Genomic DNA, 26,685 nt, shown 5'->3' on the forward strand with positions numbered 1-26,685 from the left:
CGTAAGGTGACCTAGAAGCACTTAGCTGTTCATCTTAGCATTCTCCACTGGCTCCTGGTGCTCCATTATGTCTTGGGACCAGGAGGGACCAGCAGGGCCACTATGATGGGCCAGGTTGACTAGTGGTATCCTCAAGGTCTTACATAGTCTAGCCTTTATCAAGATACACGTTTGAGCTGGCCCTGGGCACACACACACACACACAGCCTGGACACCTCACCAGGAATCTGATTCACGAAAGGACAGGGATACACACATCAGGAAATCTATGACACAATGATTACCTGAAGGACAGAAAGGGGGTTTGGGGAGATCGTGCTTGCTTAGCAAGTGGAAAGCCCTGGGTTCTTAGCACTGGGGAAAAAAAATGAATCCCCCACATCAGGAAGGGGTTAAACTGAGCAAAGACTCGGAGTTCAAAGTCAGTTGGGGGTGGTGGTGGTTGGGGATTTAGCTCAGTGGTAGAGCGCTTGCCTAGCAAGCACAAGGCCCTGGGTTCGGTCCCCAGCTCGGAACATCTGCACAGTGGGCTGAGACAGCCATAGCTCCCTCTTGCATTCATCACCGGGAGAGGGAGGGGTAGCTCCTGGAAGCTTCCTAGTTGTGACAGTTGAGGTGGTTTGCTCAGTGTAAATCTTCCGTTCGAGCTTTAACCCTTACCACATCATAGCGGGGACTGTGTGGTTACCAGCTTTGCCTCACCCTAAACGGTGTTGTCATGGCTGTGTCATGCAGCTACTTCCGCAGAGATTAGCCTTTCCACTCCTCAGCTCGGAGGAGGGAGAGCCTTAGAACAGTCCAGCTCCGGGCTCTCCAGGCTAAACCACTTTCCAGACAATGACCTACATCACTCACCCTAGGATCAGACTGGATGCGCCAGCCAGTGTTAACGCACTCCAAGCCTTTAACCCCAGTATTTGGGAGGCAGAGGCAGCCAGAGCGACATAGTGAGACCCTGTCCATAAGTTAAAACGGAAACACCGTGAGGGAGAAATGAAGATACACAGTTACGAAGTCATTGGAGTTTATTCACAGTTAATCACTACCTACCAAATTGCTATTCGCAGAAGTTAGAGGCGTAAGTACATAGGTTTGTTTTTTTATTTAAACACTGATCTTTAAATATATACACACAAAACTTAGTTCAGCAAGGCTTCATGATATACACCAATTCCAAAATAAAACAATCAAATGGCCCAGGTGTAACTCCAGAGATAAATTTTTATCATCAGCAGGGAAAGAGGCAGCAGAACCAGGAGGGGTGGGAACAGGCTCCGCCCAGGACGCCTCCGGGGCCTCAGGGGTGCTCCGAGCTGAGTCCATCTCACAAAACAGAGTCCAGGGGGGACCCCACCCTCAAGAGTCCAGCAGCCCACGGACGCCGCCAACTCCAAGGGAGAGCCTGGGAGTAGCCATGACTCTGCTGTGGGGAGGAGGCTGCGTGGAGAGAAACGGTGGACAGGCACATGACTACGGAGGACTGAGAGCTCACAGGAGACAAGATTTAAAAAGCTTTGCGTTGCTCTTGGTCTTTTCTACCTCAAAAGGCTTCATGGGATGGGGCAGCAGAGCAGCTGCAAACACCACTGTTGTGCACAGAGATGCAACCATGCAACCAGCCCCGCAATCCTGCCATTCGTACTCGTGGACAGGTGGGGGGAAATGTGCAACTGAGAACGAGGACTTAATTGTAAGAGCAAGAAAAATTAAAGGCCAGAATTTTCAACTTCCACCTGCTTGTAGGCCTATGAGAGGGAAGGATGCCACCCGCTCCCCCCTGCCTGCCTTGTGTTTTGACCCTTAGTGGCTCTAGGCATAGAAAGGGCAACTGGGACCTGGAGGGCAGGGACTCTGAGGGCCGGTGAGTCTGAGCTGAAGCAGGTGTCAAAGCTCACAATGTAAAAGCTGATCCTTCAAGACCTCTGGCCCATTTAAGATGGGAAATACACCCTCTCTGCTTCTGCCAGCTCCTTTCTCTGTCCTCTTTCTCCTGCCCTGAGAGGAAAATATGTACATAGGATAGGAGACTAATCAACTGAAAAGCTCTGGACTATCTTTAACTTATTTAAAAAAATAAAAAAGGTAAAGACACCACTCATGAACACCCTTGAAATAAGACAAAGGCACTATGAAAACAAGTGAGACACTGAAGGGAGGCAGTGGGGAGGGCAGCTCTGCAGTCTGGCTCTCAGGAGACCATGGGTGGGCAGCAGGCTCCTGCCCTAATTCCAACTCTGATGGAATGCTCCAGGCTTCAGGCCGGAGGCAGATGCCCTTAGGCATCTCCAGTGAATCCCAACCAAGGGCCCCGATACAATGGCTGCCCTGTGTGTGAAGAATCCGGCTCCTCTAGTCCATCCATCTCCACAGACATTTGCATAGAGAAAATACCAGCCCACTTGGTTTCTTTTCTTTTATTATTGGCATCAGCTGGACTATATGTGGCCTTAAACATCATGCACTGGACAGGAAAGAAAGAACGAGAAAAAAGGACACAGGAAGGGAACACGAGTAGCGGCGAGATTCCGTAATAAAAACTGTAATTCATTCAATAGGTTAAGTTTTGGCATTATGAAATCAAACACCCCTTCCCACCCCCAAAAGTTGCAACTTAAGTGAGAGGGTCGCCCGTGGGACCCAGCCAGGTGTTCTGCGTTCCCTCACAGGCTGTGACAGGCAGCGTGTGGGTGTAATTCTTGTGAACGGTCTCAACTTTTCACTTTCTTTAAATAATCTCTTTTGCTTCTTAGACGTTCCGGTTCACTGGGGTGACATAATTGCGGGGAAACATGCCGGTCTGCCCATGGCAGGCCCCTTTCCACCAATTGGGATCTGAGTTATCCATGACATGAATGAAGTCTCCTCGGCGAAAGCCCAGCTCACCATCCTCCTGGGGGTCAAAGTCAAAGAGTGCCTGGACGTACGTTGGCTGCTGCAAGAGAGAGAGCAGGGAAGCGGCATTTCTCATGCCAGCTGCCTTGTAAGCTGGACTACCGGCAAGAGATGAGCATGTGCGAACCCGCCCACCTGCCCACTTTCCAAAGCAGCCTCCCACCCCGCTCCCTCCACTCTGACAAGTCCTAAGTCCTCCTAGGTGGGCTTAGAGGAATCCTTTGGGCTGTGTCAGCCAGAGTTCTCTTAACAAGTCTGAAAATAATATGTGTTCCCGTCACTTAGGCTACAAGTGAGGCAGCCCTAAACCGGAACTCCTGTTTGTACATAAGGAGGAATGAGTACAGACAACATCCCTCACATCCCCCTGCCTGGGGACACAACCATCCAAGCGCCATGAGGTCGGCCTGAACACGCATAGAGTTGCTGTGGTGACCATGCCTGGGCCGGAAGTGAGCAAAGCCCTTTGCTTGCTTACCTGTGGCACCTGTTCTATGTCCCGGAGGAATATCTGCTGGTTCCTGGACACGGATGTTGATCTGTGGTAATCTACCAGCTCATTCAAAGAATTAAACTTCACCACCCACAGGAAGTACTTCCCGGCTCCGTCACGAAGCACCTTGAAGTGCTGTACATCATTTCCAAACCTGAGGATGGCAAGAACAGGTGTGAAGCAGCCACAGGGCTTTGCAGGGATGACCCAACCCTGAAGGTGTCCAGGGAACTGCTGTCTGACGTAGCTTTTCAGAGCTTAGGGACACATTAGCCACACAGCACCCTGAGAATGGGGATCATCCCAGACGTCTCCCCTAAACCCCGCTTGACTGCTGGTCACTAGTTACAGGAATAACACTCAGAGTGGAAGTCCACCCACTAGTCTAACTGAGATGTCTGGATCTACTAACAGCTCACTTAGGAAGCTACAGCTCTATCTGCCTTAAAGGTTCAGAGTGGTGTGATGCTCAAACACTAGCTCTGGGCGGCTTTGAGCTCACCAAACTGCCTAACTTGTCTAGAACTCATGGTGATTTGCTGAATCAGCCTTCCCATTGCTGGGTTACAGTAGGCCAAAGGCTTGCTTTCCACTGAGGAGTTTTCATATTTTTTTTTTCTTTCTCACAGTAACAAGACCTAAGTATCTGGAAACAAATACTCCATGTAGTGCCTGTTTTGTGTGTCAACTTGACACACGCTGGAGTTATCACAGAGAAAGGAGCCTCCCGTCAGGAAATGCCTCCGTGAGACCCAGATGTAAGGCATTTTCTCAATTAGTGATCAAGCGGGGAGGACCCAGTCCATTGTGGGTGGTGCCATCCCTGGGTTGGTGGTCTTGGGTTCTATAAGAGAGCAAGCTGAGCAAGCCAGGGGAAGCAAGCCAGTAAGTAACATCCCTCCATGGCCTCTGCATCAGCTCCTGCTTCCTGACCTGCTTGAGTTCCAGTCCTGACTTCCTTTGGTGATGAACAGCAATGTGGAAGTGTAAGCTGAATAAACCCTTTCCTCCCCAACTTGCTTCTTGGTCATGATGTGTTGTGCAGGAATAGAAGTCCTGACTAAGGCAAATTGGTACCAGCATAGTGGGCTATTCCTGTGACAACCTGGCCATGTTTTGGGAAGGACTGCGGAAGGACTTTGGAACTTTGAGCTAGACGATTCATTGGAATGTTAAGAGCTCTGTGGGATTTCTGTAGGAGCTTGGAAGATAATGTTGAGAACAGTGCAGAAGATGGAGGCCTGGCTTGTGAAATTTCAGAGGGAAGGTTAAGATTCTTATCAGGGCTGTTGCTGTTTTGAGTGTGAAGATTCTGTGGTTTTGGTTAGCTGGGGCTGAAGAAGCAGCTGTGATTAACAAGATACCAGAACTACTAAAGTGAACCTTTGCAGTACTGGGACCACTGATGCTGGTCAGCTGAGCTAAGAAACTAGCGGTGATTAAGAGGAGACCAGCATCACTGAGGTGAAGGTGCAGCCTGAAGTGCAGTTGATGGCCCAGGACTGAAGGGGTCATGCAAAGGAGTTGAGGCTTGGCACCACGAAGAGAGCCTGTGAGAGGCTATTGGTGAAGCCTTGTTGCAGCAGAAGACCCCAGCGTATTGGAGATGCCAGTCCCATGAGATGAGCACCAAGCACAGCAGCAGCAGTGGAGCACAGGCATCTGGAGCCCAGAGACAAGGTGTGTGCTCCAAAGGGCAGAGCTGGAGCCGTGACCCGAGCCCTTGGAGGAGCCCAGAAAAGCGTGGGTCCCAGACGCTGGGTGGTTGGGGTCTGGTTTCCCTTCTGATTGTGACTGCGCCTGGTGCTTCCCTCTCGAAGGAAGAGGATTTTAGTAAGGCCACAGTTTAGAGAATTTTGAATTGTAAGAAGACTGAATTTTAAAGAGATTGGATATTTTAAAGGGATGGAAATTTTAATATGTAAGGAATTTGTAAAGACTGTGGGATTCAAAGTTATTTAGATCTTGGGGATGAATAAGAAAGTAAGGGTTGAGGCTTAACAATGATGTGTTTGGGTGTCAGGTGGACAAGGGGTCGATTGTCCTGGCTGGTTGTGTGTGTCAACTTGACACAAGCTGCAGTTATCACAGAGAAAGGAGCCTCCCTTGAGGAAATGCCTCCATGAGACCCAGCTGTAAGGCATTTTCTCAATTAGTGATCAAGGGTGGGCGGGCCCAGCCCATTATGAGTGGTACCATCCCTGGGCTGGTGGTCCTGGGTTCTATAAGAGAGCAAGCTGAGCAAGACAGGGGAAGCAAGGCAGTAAGTAACACCCCTCCATGGCCTCTGCATCAGCTCCTGTTTCCTGCCCTGCGTGAGTTCCAGTCCTGACTTCCTTTGGTGATGAACAGCAATGTGGAAGTGTGAGCTGAATAAACCCTTTCCTCCCCAACTTGCTTCTTGTCATGTTTGTGCAGAAATACAAACCCTAACTAAGACTCCATCCTAGGAAAAGCATGCATGCTCTTCTGCACCAGTCAACAGGACTGTCCAATGCGACAGACTGGTGCTGGATGGCTCTGCCCTGGCGACATCTGGACAGAACCCTGCGTCCTGCTCAGTGCCAAGCCTCTGAGTGTCGCAGCAGTTCCTTCCTCAGTCTTAAGGCTTAACGAAGGTACAGGAGTTCTAGTGACAAACCAGCAGATGGCAGCACTGAGCTTTCAGCTGGGGAGTGTAGGGCCCCAGTGCTTCCAAACACCCAGGGCTAGTTTGAAACCAGATACCAAACTCCAGATGCACTGTTTTCCCCTATAGACACACATAATCTGATAAAGTTTATTTTCACTGAAACAATCACAACAATATGCCATCATAAAAGTTATCTACAGTCCAGGAGTTATTGCTGGAATTTCCAGCTGGCCTGTGGTAACTGATGGAGGAAAGCAAGCCTGAAGTGGCTGTCCACTTCCTCATGTCTCCACTGAGAAGCAATGGAGGTGGTTTCAAAAGGACTGTGGCTCAGAATCCAAAGGTCCTTCCTGTCTGGCTCCAAAGGCCCAAGGGCCTTTTGTGATGCACCTGCTTCCGGAGTGCAGGGTCACTCCTACCACGACCTTCCCGCCAGGCTCTGCAGACCTGGAAACCAGTGTACTAGCTTAGTTAAGTCTGGTGCTGATCGAAGGACCTGTGTAGGTGCTTCACTAAAGGCAGTAGGTAGTTCATGCTATCCTTGTGTGCGTGCGTGGGTATGGGTATGAATGCATGTGCATGTATGTGGAAACCTAACGTCAATGCTGGATGTCTGCAGTATGTCTCTCACTGGACCTGGAGCTCACTGATTACACTAGGCTGGCCGGCCGCAGCTCCAGGGATCTCCTCTCTCTATAACTTCTGCACTGTGGATCCTCACTCAGGTCCTCTTGTCTGCGTGGTAGTTACCAACTGAGTCATCCACCCCGGACATTTTATTCCTAAAGTGATGGCTTACTAACATCTTTAAATGTTTTCTGTTTAACTTTAAAAACCACATTTTCTAGATATGCATGTGTGGTAGGCACAGGCACGGTCAGAGGGACTCCTGAGACTCAAAACACAGGTCACCTGGCTAGATAACAAGTGCCTTTACCCACTGAGCCATGTCATCAGCCAGGGTCTCAGTTAGCTCAGGCTGATTTTGAGCTCACTATGTAGCCAAGGATGACCCAGAATGTATAATCCTCCTGCTTCAAGCTCCTAAGTGCTGAGACTACACTCAGTTGTTGGCAGTGCTTGTGCTAGAGATGGAACCTAGGACTCACTGTGCTAATCAGGCATTTCTATCTCTGCCCTGGGTCTCCATCCCTGCAAGGCTGTCTTTCATGGACGGCATAGCTGGCCTTCCTGCAGGTGCTCGGGTAGAGGTGGTGGTGCTGAACACAGGCCGGTCTCCAGCCCAGCACTGCCCAGGGGCCTGGCCACTCCCGACTGTCTAATCATTGTCTCCCCTTCCTGAGCTGTTTTACTGCTACTTGGAGCAGTTCAGGCAAAGGAAAGACATACAAGCTACTGAGAAGTCTAAAAATGCTAATTCTACAAACCAAGACTCTGTATGACCCTTACTTACATGTGTTTAATCAAAAATGTAAAAAAAAAAAACCCCAAACCTAGTTATAAGAAGAAACTGTTATCATACTCAGTTGAGGCAAGCCTGGTCTATAGATAAAAGTTCCAGGACAGCCAGGACTACACAGAGAAAAATCCTGTCTTACAAAGCAAAACAGAAAAGTATGCAAACCTTCTGAGGTATCAAAGCTCACCCAAAGCTCTCACCTCTGCATTCAGACACAGAACACAGCTTGGTTCTGGTGCCCAGAGCTTAAGGCCTGTCATTCCTTTCCATGACAGGGAAGTGAAGGCACAGGACTCGGAGTTCAAGGCTGGTCTGAAGGAGTGCACTCCTTCACTCATTAATCGTGGTGCTAGTGATAGAAGCCAGGGCCTTCAATGTACTACAGTGAGCTCTACATTGAGACCCTGGTTGGTGTATTTAAAAGACAAAAAAAGCCAGGACTAGTGGGGTGACTCAGTGAGGCCTTCTGCTCAGACCCGACAAGGTGGGGTTTAAACCTCAGACCCCACAAGACAGCAGAGAAAGCAAGCAGACTCCTGACAGTCTGTCCTCCTCTTCCCTGGCTCGGAGTCAAAGACACTGGGCTCCCTCACCTCGTTACAGATTAATAATGAGGAGGAGGGAACAGCTGGCCATGCCTGTAAGCCCAGTACTCAGGAGACTGAGACAGGCGAACTGCCATCCATTTGACGAGTTTCTGCTACCCAGCAAGTTCCTGGACAGCCTGGGGTGCAGAGAAGAGTCTGTGACTGAAGAGTTTTGGGGTAGGCTTCTGCAGTGACACAGTAACTAGAAGGGGAGGATCGGTCAGATGTCTAACTCTGGCTGGCTTGGAAGTCACAGAGATCCAGCTGTCTTTGCTTCTCACGTGCTAGCTTAGAGGCCAACTCCTGTTTGGATTTTTGAGAGGACACCCACTAGGCTCATGGAAACCAAGTGTCGGGTCCAGGTGAGCAGTGAAGGCAGGCGGGATGAGAAGTGGTGCAGATTAAACTGGCCCTGGGTGCTGTCAGTTCCCATAGGTTCATGACACTGCAAACCTAAAGCTCGGATCTGCTACAACTAGGTTAGAGCAAACACTAGGATGTCCACAGGAAAAGACAGGTTAACATCTTCCCAGCAGCCTTACAATCCAGTCAATGGCTGCAGCTTCTCTGGCAGCTCCAGCAGGAAATACTTACTTGACTGACAGGGAGAAATCCCCAGGAGCGCTCTCGCTCTCTCGGATCAGGAAGGCCCCGTCATGCCGCTGTTTGCTAAGCATTTCTTCTGCCTTTGCTCTGGGGATTTTGCCAAAAAACCACCTAAGGAAGGAAGGCAAGCCAGTCAACATCTGCCTCCCCACAGAGAACTGGGTGGGATGCACAACCTGGCATGTACATGGGGACACTTCTGTCGGAGAGAAGGAGGGAGGGCAGAGCAGGGCAGAGCATTACCTGCTGGCCTCTTGCCTAAGGCTCTGGGGCTACTATTTGGCTCAGGGCCTTCCTGAGTGACAGAGCTTTCAAACAGCTTCACCCACTCCACTCTACAGATCATGATTCAAGGCAGCAACAAGGGCCACTCTTCAGGCTACAAGGAGACCACTCCTAACATGCAGTCTGAAAGCCAGTGCCCAAGGCCAAAGCTGCCCTGCCTCTCCCTCACTCATCAGGAGGTACCTAGGGAAGCCCAGATACCCAGGATAAGGGCAGAGGGGAAGACAGGCCCTTGGAAGCCATTTCATCATAACAGGAGTGCAGGGCTGGCTGGCTGACATCTGACTTGGAGGTGTGGAGTCTGCGACAGCACAGAGGGAAGCTGGACTGTGAGGAAGTAGACTCTAGGTTGTGGTTGTGGTGTCCCTTTATTCCCAGCACCCAGGAGGCAGACAAAGGCTCTGTGGTTCAAAGTCAGCCTCGTCTACATAGTTTCAGGACAGCCAGAGCTACACAGTGAGACTGTCCTACCTTACCTCATGGATCTGAAATCCTTTCATATGCACATGATAACCCCAACAGTACCAGACCGTCTGCCTATCAGTGACAAATCATTATTTCATTATGGCTATCATGCACAGCTGTGTCCCACCATGCCTGGTTTTATGTGGTGCTGGGTGCTAAACTGCAGGTCACTTACTATGAAACCTGTGTGTCATCTGCCGGGCACGCACGACGCGCACTACAGCACAGCCACTGTGGCTGGTTTCATTGGACCCAAGTGCATCGCTAGGTGGCTGACGGTCAGTGTATAACTGTCCTCTTCCTCTCCAAACAAAGGAGGTGGGGGAGGGCTGGCCTCGTTGCCTGGAGGCACCACACTAAGCACCGTGTGCATTATTAGACCGTGTGGCAGATCCAGAGTGGGAAGTGCAGAAACAATCAGAAGAGGTGGCCTTCACAGCAGTGTGACCTGGAGAAAGGCTCCTGAGTGTTCAACTTCCTTCTGTAGAGCTCAAAGTGGGAATGGAGCCCACCGACTGCCCTTCAGCCAGCCTCAAATAACCCAGCTGACCATGCCGAGCTTCCTGCCTGCTTACTTGCTGAGAGCCAGGAAGGGTCCGACCCTGGGGCCTCACTCAAGCTGCTTCCGTGCTCTAGCACTAAGCTAACACCCCCAGGCCTTTCCAATTGCCCAGGCTAGCCCCAAACAACAGTACTTCTGCCTCAACCTCAAGTGATGGGATCACAGGTACATAAATCCTCACCCCAAAACTCTCTATGTAAAAGGGAAACGGCAGAGCCTGAGCAGCAGTCAGGAAACTGTGGCTCTCTGACTAAATGTACCCCATTTTTTAATGTCCCACAGCCCAACTGTTCAATTTGAGGCTGCCCCTTAATTTTTAAAAACTCATTATTGTATGCACATGCACACACAGGGACTCACATGACATGAAGCACTTGTGGATGTCAGAGGACAGCTCTTGAGATCCAGCTCTCTCTCTACCCTGGGTTCTAGAATTGTACTTCAGCTGTCAGGCCTGTCAGCCCCAGGCTGGCCCAGCATTTGTGGAATGCCAAGAGATAGAAGCACTCACCACTACACCTGTCTTTCTTTTCTAATCAAGTGCTGGGAAATCTAGGGCCTCATGAATCTGAGACAAGCATTCTACCATGAAACCACACCCATTTACAGTTTTAATTTATTTTTAAAAACTATGTTTTCTTTTTTTTTTCTTTTTTTTTTTTTTCAGAGCTGGGGACTGAACCCAGGGCCTTGCACGCGCCCTACCACTGAGCTAAATCCACAACCCCAAAACTATGTTTTCTTATGGTGCTCAGGTAGAACCCAGGGCTTTGTGTGAGCTCGGCCTAATGGACCATTCAATATTCGGGGATTGTGGTACAGTCCAGTGATGAACGCTCACTCACTATTCAATTCCCAGGATGAAGGGGGGTGGGGTGTAAGGAAAGAAGCGGGGTAAAGAGGTGGCAAAGTGTGTAAGAACACTCAATGCTCTTTTACAGGACCTAGGTTCAGTTCCCATTGCCCACAATGGTGGCTCACAATCACCTATAACTCCATTTCCAGAGGAACACTTTTTTTTTTTTTTGGTTCTTCCCCCCCCCCCCCCCCAGCTGGGGACTGAACCCAGGGCCTTGCACTTCCTAGGCAAGCGCTCTATCACTGAGCTAAATCCCCAACCCCCAGAGGAACGCTTTTTAATGTCTGTGGACTCATGCACACAGAACACACACAGATATACACACACACACACAACTGTGGGCTCATGTACACGAACACACACAGGTACATACAACTGTGGGCTCATGTACACAGAATACACACAGGCACACAGACACACACAGACAGACAACACACACACGTTACTGTTTGTTTTGTTTTGTTGTTGTTGTTTTTTGTTTTTTTTTTTTTGGTTCTTTTTTTCGGAGCTGGGGACCGAACCCAGGGCCTTGCGCTTCCTAGGTAAGCGCTCTACCACTGAGCTAAATCCCCAGCCCCCCCCTTTTTTTTTTTCTTCTTTTTTTCGGAGCTGGGGACCGAACCCAGGGCCTTGCGCTCGCTAGGCAAGCGCTCTACCGCTGAGCTAAATCCCCAACCCCTGTTTTGTTGTTTTTAAGATAGGGTTTGTTTGTGTATCCTCGGCTGTCTGTGCCTCACCCCCACCCCCAGCACTGGGATTAAAGGTGTGTCACCACTGCTTGGCCACAATTTACTTTTTTTTTTTTTTTTCTTTTTTTGGGAGCTGGGGACTGAACCCAGGGCCTTGCGCTTGCTAGGCAAGCGCTCTACCACTGAGCTAAATCCCCAACCCCCACAATTTACTTTTTAAAAGAAGGCAGGACATGTGTGTTGGCATGGACCTTTAATAATACACACACTTGGAAGGCAGAGGCAGAGGCAGAGGCAGGCAGATCTTTGAGTTTAAGGCCAGAGTGGTCAACAAAAGTTCTAGTCAGAGCCATATAGTAAGGCCTTGACCAAGTAAGAAATAAACAAAGGGAGAGACAGGAAAGAAAGAAAACTTCCTCCTTTACAAACTGTCTCCTGACCTTCTGCTTTTCTTTCTTATTTAAAAAATAAAAAGTATATACATGAGTGTTATGCCTGCATGTATGTCTGTGACTTTGGTGGCCAGAAGAGGACTTGGGTCCTCTAGAACTTAAATTACAGATGGCTGTGAGCCATGATGTTGGTGCTAGGACTCAAACCCAAATTCTATGGAAGAGCAGACAATGCTCCTAACCACTAAGCCACCTCTCCAGCCTGTGTTTTCCCACGTACACTTTTATATTCTCCCTCCTTGCTTCCCTCCATCCTTTCTTTCTTTTCTTTAAGACAGGGTCTCACCATGCAGCCCTGGCTAATCTCAATGCTACAGACCAGGCTGGTCCCGACTCCCAGGGATCCCCTGCCTCTGCCTCCTAGGAGCTGGGACCCACACGGTCTGTGATACCATGCGGCACAGAAGCTTTTTGAGCATGGATGAAGGAGACAGACGCGTAGGGACTCTTGGTGAGATGCACAGGCTGAGTCTAGGTCTGATCTAGGGGTCATCCTCACTGCTTTGTGCTTCTCCACCAGCGTATTACTGTTTTGTCTGTGAAAAGCCCACAAAACTCCCTAAAGCAAAAAATACCTAAAAGACAAAAAACCCAAGGCTAAATGGCTGTAGGAGTGCCAAGTGGGCTTATCCCACCACAGGAAGCTGTGAGGACTTCATGCTTGGAGTCTCAAAGCTTCTTCGGACTTATCCCCATTCGAGTCTGCCTCTGAGTAACCTGGACTGGCTGTACGCTGGCTCCCAATCTTAGGCTGCAGAGATCACAGGCAAGGGGCATTCTGAACCAAGGACAGAGGTCCAGTAATCTAACATATATTTGCCATTTAAATTGATTTTGATTTCTTCAATATTATTATTTTGATTTTGATGTCTTTATTAAGACTTTTAAGCCTATCTCACAAAACCAAACCAATCTGGGCATGCTGGAACAGTAGGGAGGCAGAGGCAGGTGGGTCTCTGTGAGGCCAGCCTGGTCTACAGGCTGGCCTACAGCTTAGGGGAACAAGGCCTATATAGTGAAGAGCCTTCTACATCATCCCCCCAAAACCAAATCAAAACAGTGCTGGAGACAAGCAGGCAAACCCCTTGCTTAGGGGAACCATAGAGTCTGACTTACGGATGTGGTTTCATTTCTATGTAATTCTTGGGGATGAAGCCATCTTTCCCATTGAGTTCTGCCTTATACCAGTTCTGATCACACTCTTCATTCAAAACCTGGAAAATAATAAGACAAGAAAGAAAATCACTAATTTCCCCTTTTATAAGTACTGTCAGAGACAACCCAGTCATCCCGGTTTGTGGAAGGCTCATTGAGTGTCAGAACTCTTTTACCTTCAGCAGCCTGGGCGCATTCTATGTTAAACTATGAAAGTTACAGAGAAAGAAACTCTAGAAATGAAAGGTCAGGCTTTTTTCTCAACACCTAGAATTAAACCCTCAATGGGAAGGCAGAAGGATCAGTTTCTTTCTTTTTTTTTTTTTTTTTCTTTTTTTCTTTTTTTCGGAGCTGGGGACTGAACCCAGGGCCTTGCGCTTGCTAGGCAAGTGCTCTACCACTGAGCTAAATCCCCAACCCCTAGGATCAGTTTCTTAAGAAGGCTTCTCTTGCAGACAGAGAAGCTAGTGTCAAGAGAGCAGAGGGGGCCTAAGCCAAGGGCAAGATTCCTCTCCCACCAAGCAGTTCCAATTGCTGCTGCCCAGAGACGCACCAGGGCCGTTGTACAGGATACTGTGCTAACGAGCAGGCAAGCAAACACTACAGCCCTGCATTCAGGTCAGGCACTCCTAGGGGCAGACCAGCTAGAACTCAAGTGAAAGCTCAAAGCAGACTCAAGACCTCCATCCCATCGGATCTTGAGGTCCGATTTGTAGACCAGGATGGTTAGAATGGCCACTCCTTACCCCCCAAATTCTAGGATTACAGGTGTGTACTACCATGCTTGGTTTAAAGTTGGTATTGAGAAAGAAAATGGAGGTGGGTGGTGGTGGCGCTCACCTTTAACCCCAGCACGGCAGAGGCAGAGGCAGAGGCAGAGGCAGGAGGCAGGAGGCAGGAGGCAGGAGGCAGGAGGCAGGAAGCAGGAGGCAGGAGGCAGGAGGCAGAGGCAGAGGCAGGAGGCAGAGGCAGAAGCAGAGGCAGGAGGATTTCTGTGAGTCTGAGGCCATCCAGGGCTACACAGAGAAACTCTGGAGAGAGAGAGAGAGGGGGGGGGGGGGAGGGGAGAGAGGGAGGCAGGTGTAGGTAGATAGGTGTGATGGCCTCCACTTCTAATTCTAGAAATTAAGAGCAGAAGCAATCAGTTTGCTGAAAGTTTTGTAGTTGCCAAAAGAAAGAACTGAGGAAGAGAAAACACAGGTAAGAGTTCAACTCCAAATGGAAGCGGAGACTCTGACTAAGACAGTGGCGGTTAGTACAAACCATCAAGTTCTAAAAGGAAGTTGGTAAGGTTTTGGTTTTTTGTTTTATTTTGTTTTGTTTTGTTTTTTAAAAAAAAAAACAAAGTGACTTTGAGATGCTAAACATCAGTTAAGTTAGAAATCAGAAACTTTAACCCGGCTGCTGTGACATTTTAAAGTGACATAAACATCAAAAGGGGCAACAACCTGTCAGCTGCTGCAACACCACCCCCAGGCTTATCAATAAAGGTGGGAAGAGGAGGAGCTTCGCTGCCCGAGTGCCATGCTGTGTGCCATGCTGCCCAGCCTCTAGTCACAGGGCCCTCAGTGTCTTTGGCTCTCAGTGTGTGTATAAATGTCAACAAGGACCAGGTGTGCACAGGCACTTAATCCCAGCACTCAGAAAGAAGGCAGGGGTATGCTGATTTCTATGAGTTTGAAGCCAGTCAGAGCTACATAGCTTTGTCTTAAAAAACAAAGCAAACATGGCAATTTTGCAAATAATAAAAAATTTAACAGTAAACATTCAACTCAGTGAGAGACCCTCAAATTCCAAAGTCTATGCTAAATTCTTTACCTGAAGATGCTAAATTCTGTACCTGAAGGTTTAGGCCTATGAGTGAATTCTTACATTTACAAGCTTTTTTTGTGCAAACCCTGTTCCTTAAAACTATTGGGTAAATAAAATTGGCTACAACCAATTATTGTATGGATTAGAGATAAGTAGGTTTTGAGTTACCTGGTTTGGGGAGAGAGAGGAGAGACAGCAGGAGGAGGAGGAAGAAGGAGAGGAGGATGAAGCCACCATAAAATATAGCAGGCCAGCAGTTATAAGTCTATCAGGGGTTATCCCCTGTAGTTGTCAAAGCCAGGTAAACATGGTCCGAGTCTCACTAATCAGGGATGAGCTTCCAGTGGATGCACTACCGTCTCCCCCTTCCCCCACCGCAGTGCAGTAGGGACACATTACTACCTGATCTGTAGTCCACAGGGGTTTATAATGACCCAGGCTGGCCATGCACAGGGCAATCCTCCTCCTCCTCCCCTTCCCCCCTCTTTAAAGATTTACTTATTATATAGAAGTACACTGTAGCTGTCCTTAGACACACCAGAAGAGGGCATCAGATCCCATCACAGATGGCTGTGAGCCACCATGTGGTTGCTGGGATTTGAACCCAGGACCTCTGGAAGAGCAGTCAGTGCTCTTAACTGATGAGCCATCTCTCTAGCTCGAAGGGACAATCTTATGTCAGCCTCCTGTATACTGGAATTAGAGGCATAAACTACTACACCAAATTTAAAACCTGTTTTTATTTCTCCCTTAAACAGAGAGACAAACAGATAGACAGACAGACATTTATGGGCCAGTGAGATGGTTCAAGGGGTGAAAGCAGCTGCCATGCAAGCCTGACTAATTGAAGCTCCAGAACCCAAGATAAAGAGAATAGAATGGCTTCAATCCCAGCACTCTGGAGTCAGAGACAGGCAGATCTCTTTAAGTTAGAGGTCAGCCTGGTCGACTGAGTTTCAGGACAACAGAGAGAGACCCAGTCTCATCATCGACAACAACCAAAAACAAAAAACCCAAACAAACAAAAGAGAACCAAATAAATACCTACAGCTGCTCTCCACACACAAGCACATACACACACACACACACACACACACACACACAGCTGCTCTCCACACACAAGCACATACACACACACACACACACACACAGCTGCTCTCCACACACAAGCACATCCACACACACACACACACACACACAGCTGCTCTCCACACACAAGCACATCCACACACACACACACACAGCTGCTCTCTACACACAAACACACACACACAGCTGCTCTCCACACATAAGCACATCCACACACAGAGCTGCTCTCCACACACAAGCACACACACACACACACACACACAGCTGCTCTCCACACACAAGCACATACACACACACACACACACACAGCTGCTCTCCACACACAAGCACATACACACACACACACACACACAGCTGCTCTCCACACACAAGCACACCCCCCCACACACACACACAGCTGCTCTCCACACACAAGCAAGCACACACACACACACACACACACACACACAGAGCTGCTCTCCATACATAAGCACATCCACACACACAGAGCTGCTCTCCACGCACAAGCACATCCACACACACACACAGCTGCTCTCCACACACAAGCACACACACACACACACACACAGCTGCTCTCTACACACAAACACACACACACAGCTGCTCTCCACACATAAGCACATCCACACACACAGAGCTGCTCTCCACACACAAGCACATACACACACACACACACACACACACACACACACAGCTGCTCTCCACACACAAGCACACACACATACACACACACACACACACACACACACACAGCTGCTCTCCACATACAAGCACATCCACACACACACAGTAATACAAGTTAGGAGCAGGGCTCGGGCCATGCATGGTGTAGTGATGCACATCTTTAATCCCAGCATTTAGGAGGCAGAAGCAAGTGGACCTCTAAATTTGAGGCCGGCCTGGTCTACACTCAGTTCCAGGACAGCCAGGGCTACACAGAGAAACTCTATGAAAAAAGAGGGGAGAGGGAAATAGGGGCTGGACAGATGGTTCAGCAGTTACTGCGAACACCTGCTTCTCTTCAGAGGACCCGGGTTTGATTCCCAATATCCACAGCCAGCAGCTCCTGTACTCCATCCTGGGGCTGTAAAGGCTTCTGGCCTCCAGGGGCATTTGCATGTGTGTGGAACATGCACACACACCCAGATGCACACGTAACATAAAACCTTTACAAAAATCATTCACATTTTATTTAAGATTGGGATGAAGCACTGTATTTAGCACATAATAGTTTAAAAGCCTCACTAGCAAACACTGACCTATGTATGCAGTGGCCAGCAGAGGCGTGTTTTGCTGCTTAAACAGGTACACTGAATACAGGATTAGAAATAAGAGGCTCCTGACACAACACCCATCCTTTTCTGAAGCCCACTAAGAGAGGCATCACTTTCTTTCCTTCCTTCCTTCACTTCTTTTTAAAAGTTGCTCAAGTCCAGTACTATTATCAACCAAAAGTCAGGGCCTGTCCGGGGATGAGGAAGCAGCCTTCGGGCAAACCACACGCCCTGGAGTGGAGGAGGCCGATGAGCCAGGCTGACAGGGCACTGACTGAGACCTATTTGTACATTAGAAAAACGTAAGGGATTCGCTTAGGAAAGGCCAGTTTGACTGCACCCAGAAGCCTTGCAAAAACAAAAAACAAAAACCAAACAACAGCATCAAGACATCCACGCATGTCCCCAAAGCCACATGTTCTTACTGCCATCGTCACTAAGAGAGAGAGGCTGGACAGTCCCCTAAAAGGTACCCTGCTAAAGCATGAGCTACCAAGGCAACTCCCAGATCTGGAGACAAACCACAGCCATAGTCCTTCCTCTACAACACTACACTGTCACAGTGTTATTACACTTTGTCGCCCAAATGGCAAGGACACATGACGCTTGGCACACGAATGATTACAATTCCAGCTCTCAGAAAACACCAACCAAGCAGGCTATTACTGTGTCTGCACTTTAGAATTTAAGAAGAGCTGGCTGTGCAGGGGGTGGGGGTGGGAGTGGGGGTAGGGGACAGGAGAAGTCACTGTGAGGTGGAGGTCAGGACTTCCTGCTTTACGCATGTGACAACTTTCACAGGGAAGCTGGGCATCAGTATAACATTAACTCAAAAAGTTACTTTTTAGGCACGGGCAGATGACTCAGTATTTATGACCAGTGGCTGCTCTTGGCCTTTGGAAAGGACCGGTGTTCAATTCCCAACACCCACAAGGATGTTCACAACAGTCTATAACTCCAGTTCTAAAGGATCCAATGCCACCTCTAGAGTCTGCTCTCAGCAGGTGTGAATGTGGGGCAGACATACATGCAGGCAAAACATGCATGAAAAAAGGGATGGATGAGGGAACGAGCAATGGAGAGCTCTCCTCCTTTAGATGAGTGGGTGTGTGCTCACGTGCAGGCGGCAGCAGAGACCAGAAGACGCTGGGTCCGGACGGATCCTCTACGGACAGATCCTCTACAGCCGGAGCTGTAGAGCAGCCAATGTGAGTGCGGGGATCAAACTGCACTCTGAAAGAGCAATGCTCTTAGCCACTGAGCCATTTCTCTAGCCCCCCATTAATTGTTTGATTAATTAATTGTTTGTTTTTTGAGAAAGGGACTCTCCAAATAGCCCTAGTTGCCTGGAGTGCATCTGCACGCCCCCAGCTCCAATTAACTTTATCCAAAATTTGAATAAATACACCAGCAAAGGCTACAAAGTAAACATGAGTTTCAGGTAGAGTGGAGGGCAGCATGGGTGTGTGCATATGTGTGTGTGTGTGTGTGTGTGTGTGTGTGAATGCTCACAGACCTTACAGATAGAGTCTGCAGCTTGTTCTGAGCTCCCACCCTTTCTCTGCAGAAGGCACTTAAGGACGGCCCTTCTACAGGTGATCTCAGCCCCACTGGGATCATTCCAGGGAGTCTCTCAAGCTGTACTTGTCTGTCCTATGCACTGCTTTGACTTAGGACCCAACCTACACACACAGACAGACAGACAGACACACACACACACAAAGACACACAGACAGACACACACAAAGACACAGACACACACACACACTCAGACACACAGACAGACACACTCACACAGACACACAGACACAGACACACACACTCACACACACACACAGACACACACACACACACACACACACACACACACACACACACTCACTCTGGCTCAACAGAAGCCATCTATCTGATTGAGAGATGAGACTGTAAAGGAAGAGCTAGTTTCAGCGAGGGGCTCTTCCCACTCCCCAGCCCCTGTCCCTTCCAGAGACCCTTTGGATGTATTAACCCAAATCAGGAAGCCACTTAAGAAAAGAATGAGACTATCGGGAAGGCACACGGTGGAGACACCCAGGTAGGACTGGTGTGCTTCCTCTACTGGTGCTGAACTGGGTGTGTTGTTTGTGGAAATTCAGTTATGGCAGATAAATTCTGCTCTATGTATTACATCCCAATCAAAAGTAACAACTGTGCCAGCCAAATGGCACTGTGGGCTGTAGTCAAGCCTTAGGACCTGAGTTCTATCCTCAGAACCCACATGGCGGAAAGAAAAGACTATCAAGGGTTGTCCTCTGACTTTCACATACACATTGTGTGGTACGTATATAAGAACAGTAAAAATGTCACAACCTATGTTGGTGACATATAACAATCACCGTAAGAGTGCGTGTGTATCAAGTAACACTTTTGAGGCTCTTTTTGTTTTTTGTTTCTAGACAAGGTTTCTCTGTGTAGCCCTGGCTGTCCTAGAACTCTGTAGACTAGGCTGCCCTGGAACTCACAGATCTGCCTGCCTCTGCCTCCGATGTGCTGGGATTAAAGAATGCAGATTTATAGGTGTAAGGCCAGCCTGATCTACAGAGTGAGTTCCAGGACAGCCAGGGCTACACGGAAAAAAACCTGCCTCAAAAAACAAACAAACAAACAAACAAACCCCAAAAACCAAAAGCCAAATAAACAAACCCCAAAAAACCCAAACAAAAATGAAAAACAACAAAACAAACATCATGTAAGCTCTTAATCTATAAAAACTAAAAATAACAGATAGAGCTAGTCCTTGAATTGCAGATAGTTAACATCAGAAGTTCAATCTAGGTATTGACAAGCCAACCAATTAAGCAACCTCAACAGAAGGATACTGACTATCCTGCCACCTAGCGACACTCATTGTATGATCACACACACATATGCTTTTGTGCACACACATGCTCATACTCACAGACACGTAGAGGCGAGGAGAGCATTAGCGTCTTCCTCTATCACCGTCATCTTATTCCTTTTAGAAAGTGGTCTCGGGGTTGGGGATTTAGCTCAGTGGTAGAGCACTTGCCTAGCAAGTGCAAGGCCCTGGGTTTGGTCCCCAGCTCCGAAGAAAAGAAAAAAAAAAAAAAAAAAAAGAAAGGGGTCTCACTGTGGTGGAACTATACCACCATCTTGGCTCGGGTGGCTGCTGGGGCTGGCAAGCCCCCTGATCTTAGCTGCTGTTGACCGGTCCTGGGTTCTAGGCACACACAGTCATGCCTAGCCTTTTATATGGATGCTGGGATTTGAACTCAGGTCCTTGGGCCTGCAAACAAACATTCTTACCCACTGAGTCTTCTCCCCAGCCTTACCTAACATATACTTTCAACAGAAGACAAATAGCTTTTTAAAGATTTTTACCCTTGCAAGCTCTATTGGCCCCTCTCAAAAGTAAAAGTCCCGAGAACTATTAAAAATTAGTTCCGGGGGCTGGGGATTTAGCTCAGTGGTAGAGCACTTACCTAGGAAGCGCAAGGCCCTGGGTTCGGTCCCCAGCTCCGAAAAAAAGAACCAAAAAAAAAAAAAAAAAAATTAGTTCTGAGGTTGGGGATTTAGCTCAGCGGTAGAGCGCTTGCCTAGCAAGCAAGGCCCTGGGTTCGGTCCCCAGCTCCGAAAAAAAGAAAAGAAAAAAAAAAGTTAGTTCCTTTCAGTTGCTGCCACATATTATACATAGAAACGAAGGGAACTCTCATCAAGCTCCTGACAGCACGGGCACTGACTCAGTCCTGAGCCACACTGATTCACTACCAACACTGAGTAAGTACCTTGCAATCACCACATCCATCTGCTTCAGGTTTTGCTCAACAGGAGAAATATCTTGGCCACACTGCCTGTGATCCTGTGTGCCAAACCATGAAAAACACCCACATTGCAGATAAGTCATTACGAACCTTTTCTATTTTTTTCTCTTTCCTCCCCCTGCCCCACACCCCAAGACAGAGTCTTGCTATGCACCATAGATACGCTTTGAACTCAAGATCCTGTTGCCTCTGTGCCCTAGTGCCAGGATTAAACGTGCAAGTGCAGTTCACAACACTCTGGCTCACTTTGGAGCATCAGGTGATGATGAACTTAGAGAAACTAGATGAGAGAGGTTCCTGGTTCCACAGAAGCCTCTGTCTGCTTACTAAACACACAAAGGTGGACACTCTGATCTGCCCTACAAGTCCATAGCTCTGTGAGAGGATGCAGAGCGCAGCTTCCCAGTTAGGCCAGGCCTTTCATGACAAAATTCCCCACCCCCAAACTCCTACTGCTCAAATAATTTTTGGTGTTCCCCCACAACCGTCAACTTCCTAAGCAGTCCACTTAGCTGGGTTCAGTCCAGCAAGGCCACCAATGTTTAGGCATGGATGTGCAAGACTGAACCGGCCCCCACAAGCTCATAAATTTGAATGGTTAGTCATGAGGGAATGGCACTACTTGAGAAGGATTAGGAGGTGTGGCCTTGTGGGAGGAAATGTGTTACTGGGGGTAGGCTTTGAGGTTTCAAAAGCTCAAGCCAGGCCCAGTGTTGCTCTGCTTTCTGCTGCTTCTGGATCATGTCCAATGTTGACCTCTCAGTTCCCCCAGCACCATGTTTCCCTGTTGCCATGGTTTCCACTATGATGATAATGAACTAAAACTCTGAAACTGTAAGCCAGACCCAATTAAAGGCTCTCTTTTATAAGAGCTGCTGTGGTCACAGTGTGTCTTCATAGCAGTAGAACATTGACCACACCTCCCATTTTACCCACTAACTCCCCAAATGAATCCTTAGTTCAGACAAACCATCTGTAAGCACACAGCACCTCTATTTAGTCCTGTAGTGTAGCTTCCCTGCTCTTTTTTTTTTTTCTTTTTTCTTTTTTTTTCAGAGCTGGGGACCGAACCCAGGGCCTTGCGCTTGCTAGGCAAGCGCTCTACCACTGAGCTAAATCCCCAACCCCAGCTTCCGTGCTCTTAACCAGTTAGCTCTTCCCAGACTCATTTCGGAGCTTATAACACATTAGCTAGCCTTCTCTCTCAACTTTAGTTTTACAGTATTTAGTTAAGGATTAGTCAGTAAAACACAATCGTGTGGAATGGTTCATGTACCACTACTCTGTAATGTGTACTGGCAGGCCATGGCCTCCCTCAAACTGCCCGTCAGTGTCTTGAAGCTAGCTCAACACTCAGTGCTCACCTGCGCTCCTCTCACAATGGCCTATGGTGTATTTGAGGTAGTGACTTGTATATACGGGCTTTGTTCTCAGTGGTGCACATAGCACATAGCAGAGGATTACCAGAAGAGCAGCACATACTCTTCTCTCATGGACAAGAAACAAGAATCTCTTTTCTGGGAACAGGGGTGGGTGGGTGGAAGATTTTGAGACAGAGTCTTGCTATGTGGCCCAGGTTGGCCCTAAACCCACAGTACTTTTCTTGCCTTATTCTCCCAGGTGCAGAGAGAGACACAGGGCCACAGGAACCACCATGGCCAGCAGAACCTCTTACATCCTAGAAAGAAGACAGATGCCCTATATTTGTTCAAAAGAGGGTGAGGCAAAATAAAGGAAGAGACAGTCAGGTCTGTTTGTCACTCTCAAAAGGTCACCATGCACCTCCAAGTGGGAGGACACAGACTTCTGTTATAAGCCTGCTCCTGTGCACTGTCTCTAAGATAGGAAGGTTTCAAGATGGATATATGAGCACAGTAGGGACAAGTGACCACGACATGGGTAAAGAAGGCAGTGTTTTGATTAGTTAGGGCAAAGGAAGTGTGTTGGTTTCTACCAGAATTCTAATCCCACTTCCTTCTTGGGGCAGATGCTTCCTGGACACTTGAAGATGCCATCTTCTATGGGCATGTGTAACCTGTGACTAGCTTTTGCAGTTTTTCAGTGTTAGGGGATCTTACACCGGCTGGCTGTCATGCCGCTACATCCCATCCCCCACCCACGCACTTGTATTTTATAGCTAGTCTTCTCCTAGAAACCTTGTCCATCAATAGTCCGAAAGACTCTGGAGCTTTCGAGATGGCTGCAGAGATAAGCACGCTTCAGATAAACATGCTTCAGATACCCAAACATCCATCACGAACCAGAACTACAGAACTACAGAGGCATCTCTGAAATATAAGGAAACCTTAAGTGGCTCAAAGACAGCCAGTGGTAATCCAGCATTCAGGAGGCAAAGGTGGATCTCTGATTTCAAGGCCAGCCTGGTCAAACAGAATGAGTTTCAGGACAGGGACTACACAGAGAACCTGTCTCTAAGACAAACAGACAAAACAATAGTAACAACAAAGAAGTTCAGAGGTGTCAGGGTTGAACAATTAAGAGTCACTACCACTACTAGAAGAACCATGAGGAAAGTGGACAGCAGGCCCTACCCAGAGTCCACTGTCACCCACAGTGATGATGACTGACATCAGAACAGGCAGAATGGAGAAGTTGGTGTTTAACAGGTGGTCTCCATCTCACTAGGTCCCAGCTACAGATTGGAGAGAGAGATTTTGTGTGTGCAAGCTGGGTTAGGGTACTAATATAACACATTCTTACTGTCTCTGAGCTGTCTAAAATAGTGTGTGTCCTGCACTCTGGTGACGCTGACTTGACATTAGGAAATATAAGAAGTCCTGAGGCCTCTCCCTCAGCGCCTTGCTGTATTGCACCAGGCCAGCCTGGGCCTCTAAGAGCTGCTGAGCCCAGGGGCCCTGCGGACTTCTCGTCTGAGTTTTTTAGGGTATTGATAAAATAAATCTAACAGAAAAAAAAGTCACCAAACCACAGTGAATTACAGAGTATTTCTTTATCTGGGAAACAGCTTAGTTCTCAAAATATAAACTGCCATCCCCTTCTACTCCTCCTGGTTCAGTTGTCCCTTAGGAAAGCTGCTCCTGATACTTGACAAAACAGGAAAACGTTCCCATTTACACGATTTTAGTCTACACAGACAACTCTGCAGACAGTGAAACCCCAAATGCTCAAACAACACAGAACAGACTATTTACAGAGAGTTTCCACTTAAAGTGATGTGCTTCTTTTTTTGTTTTTTGCTTTTTAAACACCTGAAGGCCTGTTATTTGAGTAGATTGCTCTCAAAATGTTAGAACTTTAACTGCAGCAGGGGACAAAGGGGAGCAACACACAAAGGAGACAGCAGCACACAGAAACACCTGGGAGTTTCAAAAGGACAAAAAGTACACTGGGAAGCCCCGGGGTCGAGGGCTACAGAGCTCAGTCACAGATTGGCTTTCTAGAATGCTCCAGACCCTTTCTTCAATCTCCAGCACTCAAAATTTGAAAGTCGATCTTGCCACAGCCTGTACTAGACAAGCTCTGCACAACCCCAATGTCACACCAGACTGAGGTGGCCCAACTCCCCGGGCTCTAGAATCACACACTGCCAGGGGTACCAGGTAGGGTGGCACAGTAATGGTTGCCATGGCCACACCAAGAAAGTCCATCTCAAACCTCAGCTGTTCTCTGCTCAGTCTGTGCAAAGCTACCGAGCGGAAGCAATGTGCAGACCCCTCAGCTTGCTGTCAAGAAGGTGGAAGGATAGACCTCTTCGCCAAAGTTAGCAGCAAAGTTTCCTTAATGAATGGTTTCAGACTTTCCCAACCACCGGAAAAAAACAAAATAAGCACAGTTAGCTCTCTAACAGCTTTTGTTTGTTTGTTTTATTTTTTTATTTTTTATTTTTTTTTTTGAAATAAGGACTCTCTGTGTATCCTTGACTGTCACAGTGATGACTATACAGATCAGGCTGGCCTCGAGCTCAGAGATCTGCCTGCCTCTGCCTACTGAGTGCTGGGTCTAGCTTTTACATATCCTACTTTTAGCTACTACTCTTTCTTATCTTGCTCCCAAACACAACCTCATCTGTCAATCATTCCCTTCACCCTGCAGAACCCTCCTACCCAGTTAAGGACAACAGAGACAGTCCATTCAATTCAACTTGAGATCTTCTTGATCCAAGGGGCAGGCTGTAAAATCCATTGAGTTAGAAACTCAACCAAGAGGGTTTTAAAGTCTAAACAGTAGACAGTGCCGGCTGACTGTGATCACTGTACCAAGCAAAAAGATCTGCTGGGGGTACCTGGCTCTTCTCCCAGGGTGGAGGTGAATGCAGATGGTTGGGGCGGGGAGACAACACTCAAGTGCAAATGTGGGTCATGGTTAAAACTGAGAACCTTCTTTCTCCAGTGAGTGGAGAGAGTTCAAGCGTGGGTAAGTCCCAGGGTCGTCATGAGCTTTGCATCCTCAACACTGCTTCTGCTGTGAGGCTAACACCTAGGTACTATAGTCACAGCCCAAGGGAGAGGACAGTAGACAAGGGGTTTTTTTTGGGGGGGGGGCAGTTTGAGAAAAGGAGTCTCAAAGGGGCATAGGAAGTGGTTTCCCTTTCAAGAAAATGCATTACAGAAATGCTATCTAGCCAGACATGGCTGTACTTTTCTTTTGTAACAATCCCAGTACTTGAGAGGCAGGAGTGGTGGATCTCTGGGAGTTCTAGGCTAACTGGGAAGGAGTACATAGTAAGATGCTGTGCAGTGGTGGTGCACGCCTTTAATCCTGGCAGTTAGGAGGCAGGGGCAGGCAGATCTCTAAGACTAGCCTGGTCTACAAAGTAAGTTCCAGGACAGCCAGGGTTAGACAGTATAACAGTGTTTCCCAAAAAATAAAAAAATAAAAAAAAAAAACTAAAATTATGTATAGATTTAAAACCCCTCCATTTCTACAAACAAGCAGGCGGCAATCCTCTTTTGTGCCCTGGTCCATATGAACCACAACAGGTTCCCATGTTCTCATTCAGTGCAGAGGGTGGGTCAGTGTCTCCATCCCCTGGCTCCTTCCCTAAGGTATCTGTACAGTGCCAGCTCCTGAAGGCTGTAGCCCCTTCCACCTTTGGGCTGGAAATTCTACCCCATTTCCCTGCCCACAGCCTCCATTCCCTGTGGTTCCTAGAGTAACCCTGCCTACACCTGGCAGTCTTCCAGCATTTCCTACCAGACCATGGTATCTTCTAGAAGGTAGTAAGGAGCAACTGTAAACAGTGATGTTTAATATGGGGTAAGGGAAGCATTCAACTTCTAGAGGAACTATAAAACCATAAAACAGATCTAAGAGGTCCTCAACCCTTGAGACAGGAGTCTCTCACTGTTCCCTAGGCTGGCCTTGAACTCTAAACCCAAGCTGTCCACAGGCCTCATCCTCCTGAGTAGAGCTGAGACTCTCAAGCAGCTCCCATGACTGACTGCTAACAGTAAGCAGAGCGGTGTTGTCCAGGTAACACCCGTAGCTAAGTATGGGGCCTCTTGGGTGCCGACATGGGAAAGCTGACAAAGCCCAGGAGTTCAAGGCAAGTCTGGGCAGCCTGGTCTGAGGGAGTCTTCACCTTCCTCTCCAGCCCCCTTTCTGCTACAT

The 26,685-nt window shown here is 48.2% G+C and overlaps 1 protein-coding gene and 1 long non-coding RNA gene across 2 annotated transcripts in view; both read right to left on the reverse strand.

Annotated features, from left to right (window-relative positions):
* Positions 1–1,007: 1,007 nt before the first annotated feature.
* The window catches only part of Grb2 (growth factor receptor bound protein 2), a 68,721-nt gene continuing 43,043 nt past the window's right edge, over positions 1,008–26,685 (reverse strand). The window contains 4 exon segments of the mRNA NM_030846.2: positions 1,008–2,932; positions 3,371–3,539; positions 8,619–8,741; positions 13,059–13,156. Coding sequence (NP_110473.2) covers positions 2,747–2,932; positions 3,371–3,539; positions 8,619–8,741; positions 13,059–13,156 — 576 coding nt within the window. The 3' untranslated portion in view covers positions 1,008–2,746.
* Positions 11,270–12,943, reverse strand: LOC148003181 (uncharacterized). Its single transcript, XR_015632272.1, has 2 exons — positions 11,704–12,943; positions 11,270–11,623 (listed from the first exon to the last, which is right to left on the reverse strand). It is a non-coding gene; the product is annotated as an uncharacterized LOC148003181 (long non-coding RNA).

Source organism: Rattus norvegicus, chromosome 10 (genome assembly GCF_021556685.1).
Source record: "Rattus norvegicus strain SHRSP/BbbUtx chromosome 10, alternate assembly SHRSP_T2T, whole genome shotgun sequence".
NCBI classification, from domain to species: domain Eukaryota; kingdom Metazoa; phylum Chordata; class Mammalia; order Rodentia; family Muridae; genus Rattus; species Rattus norvegicus.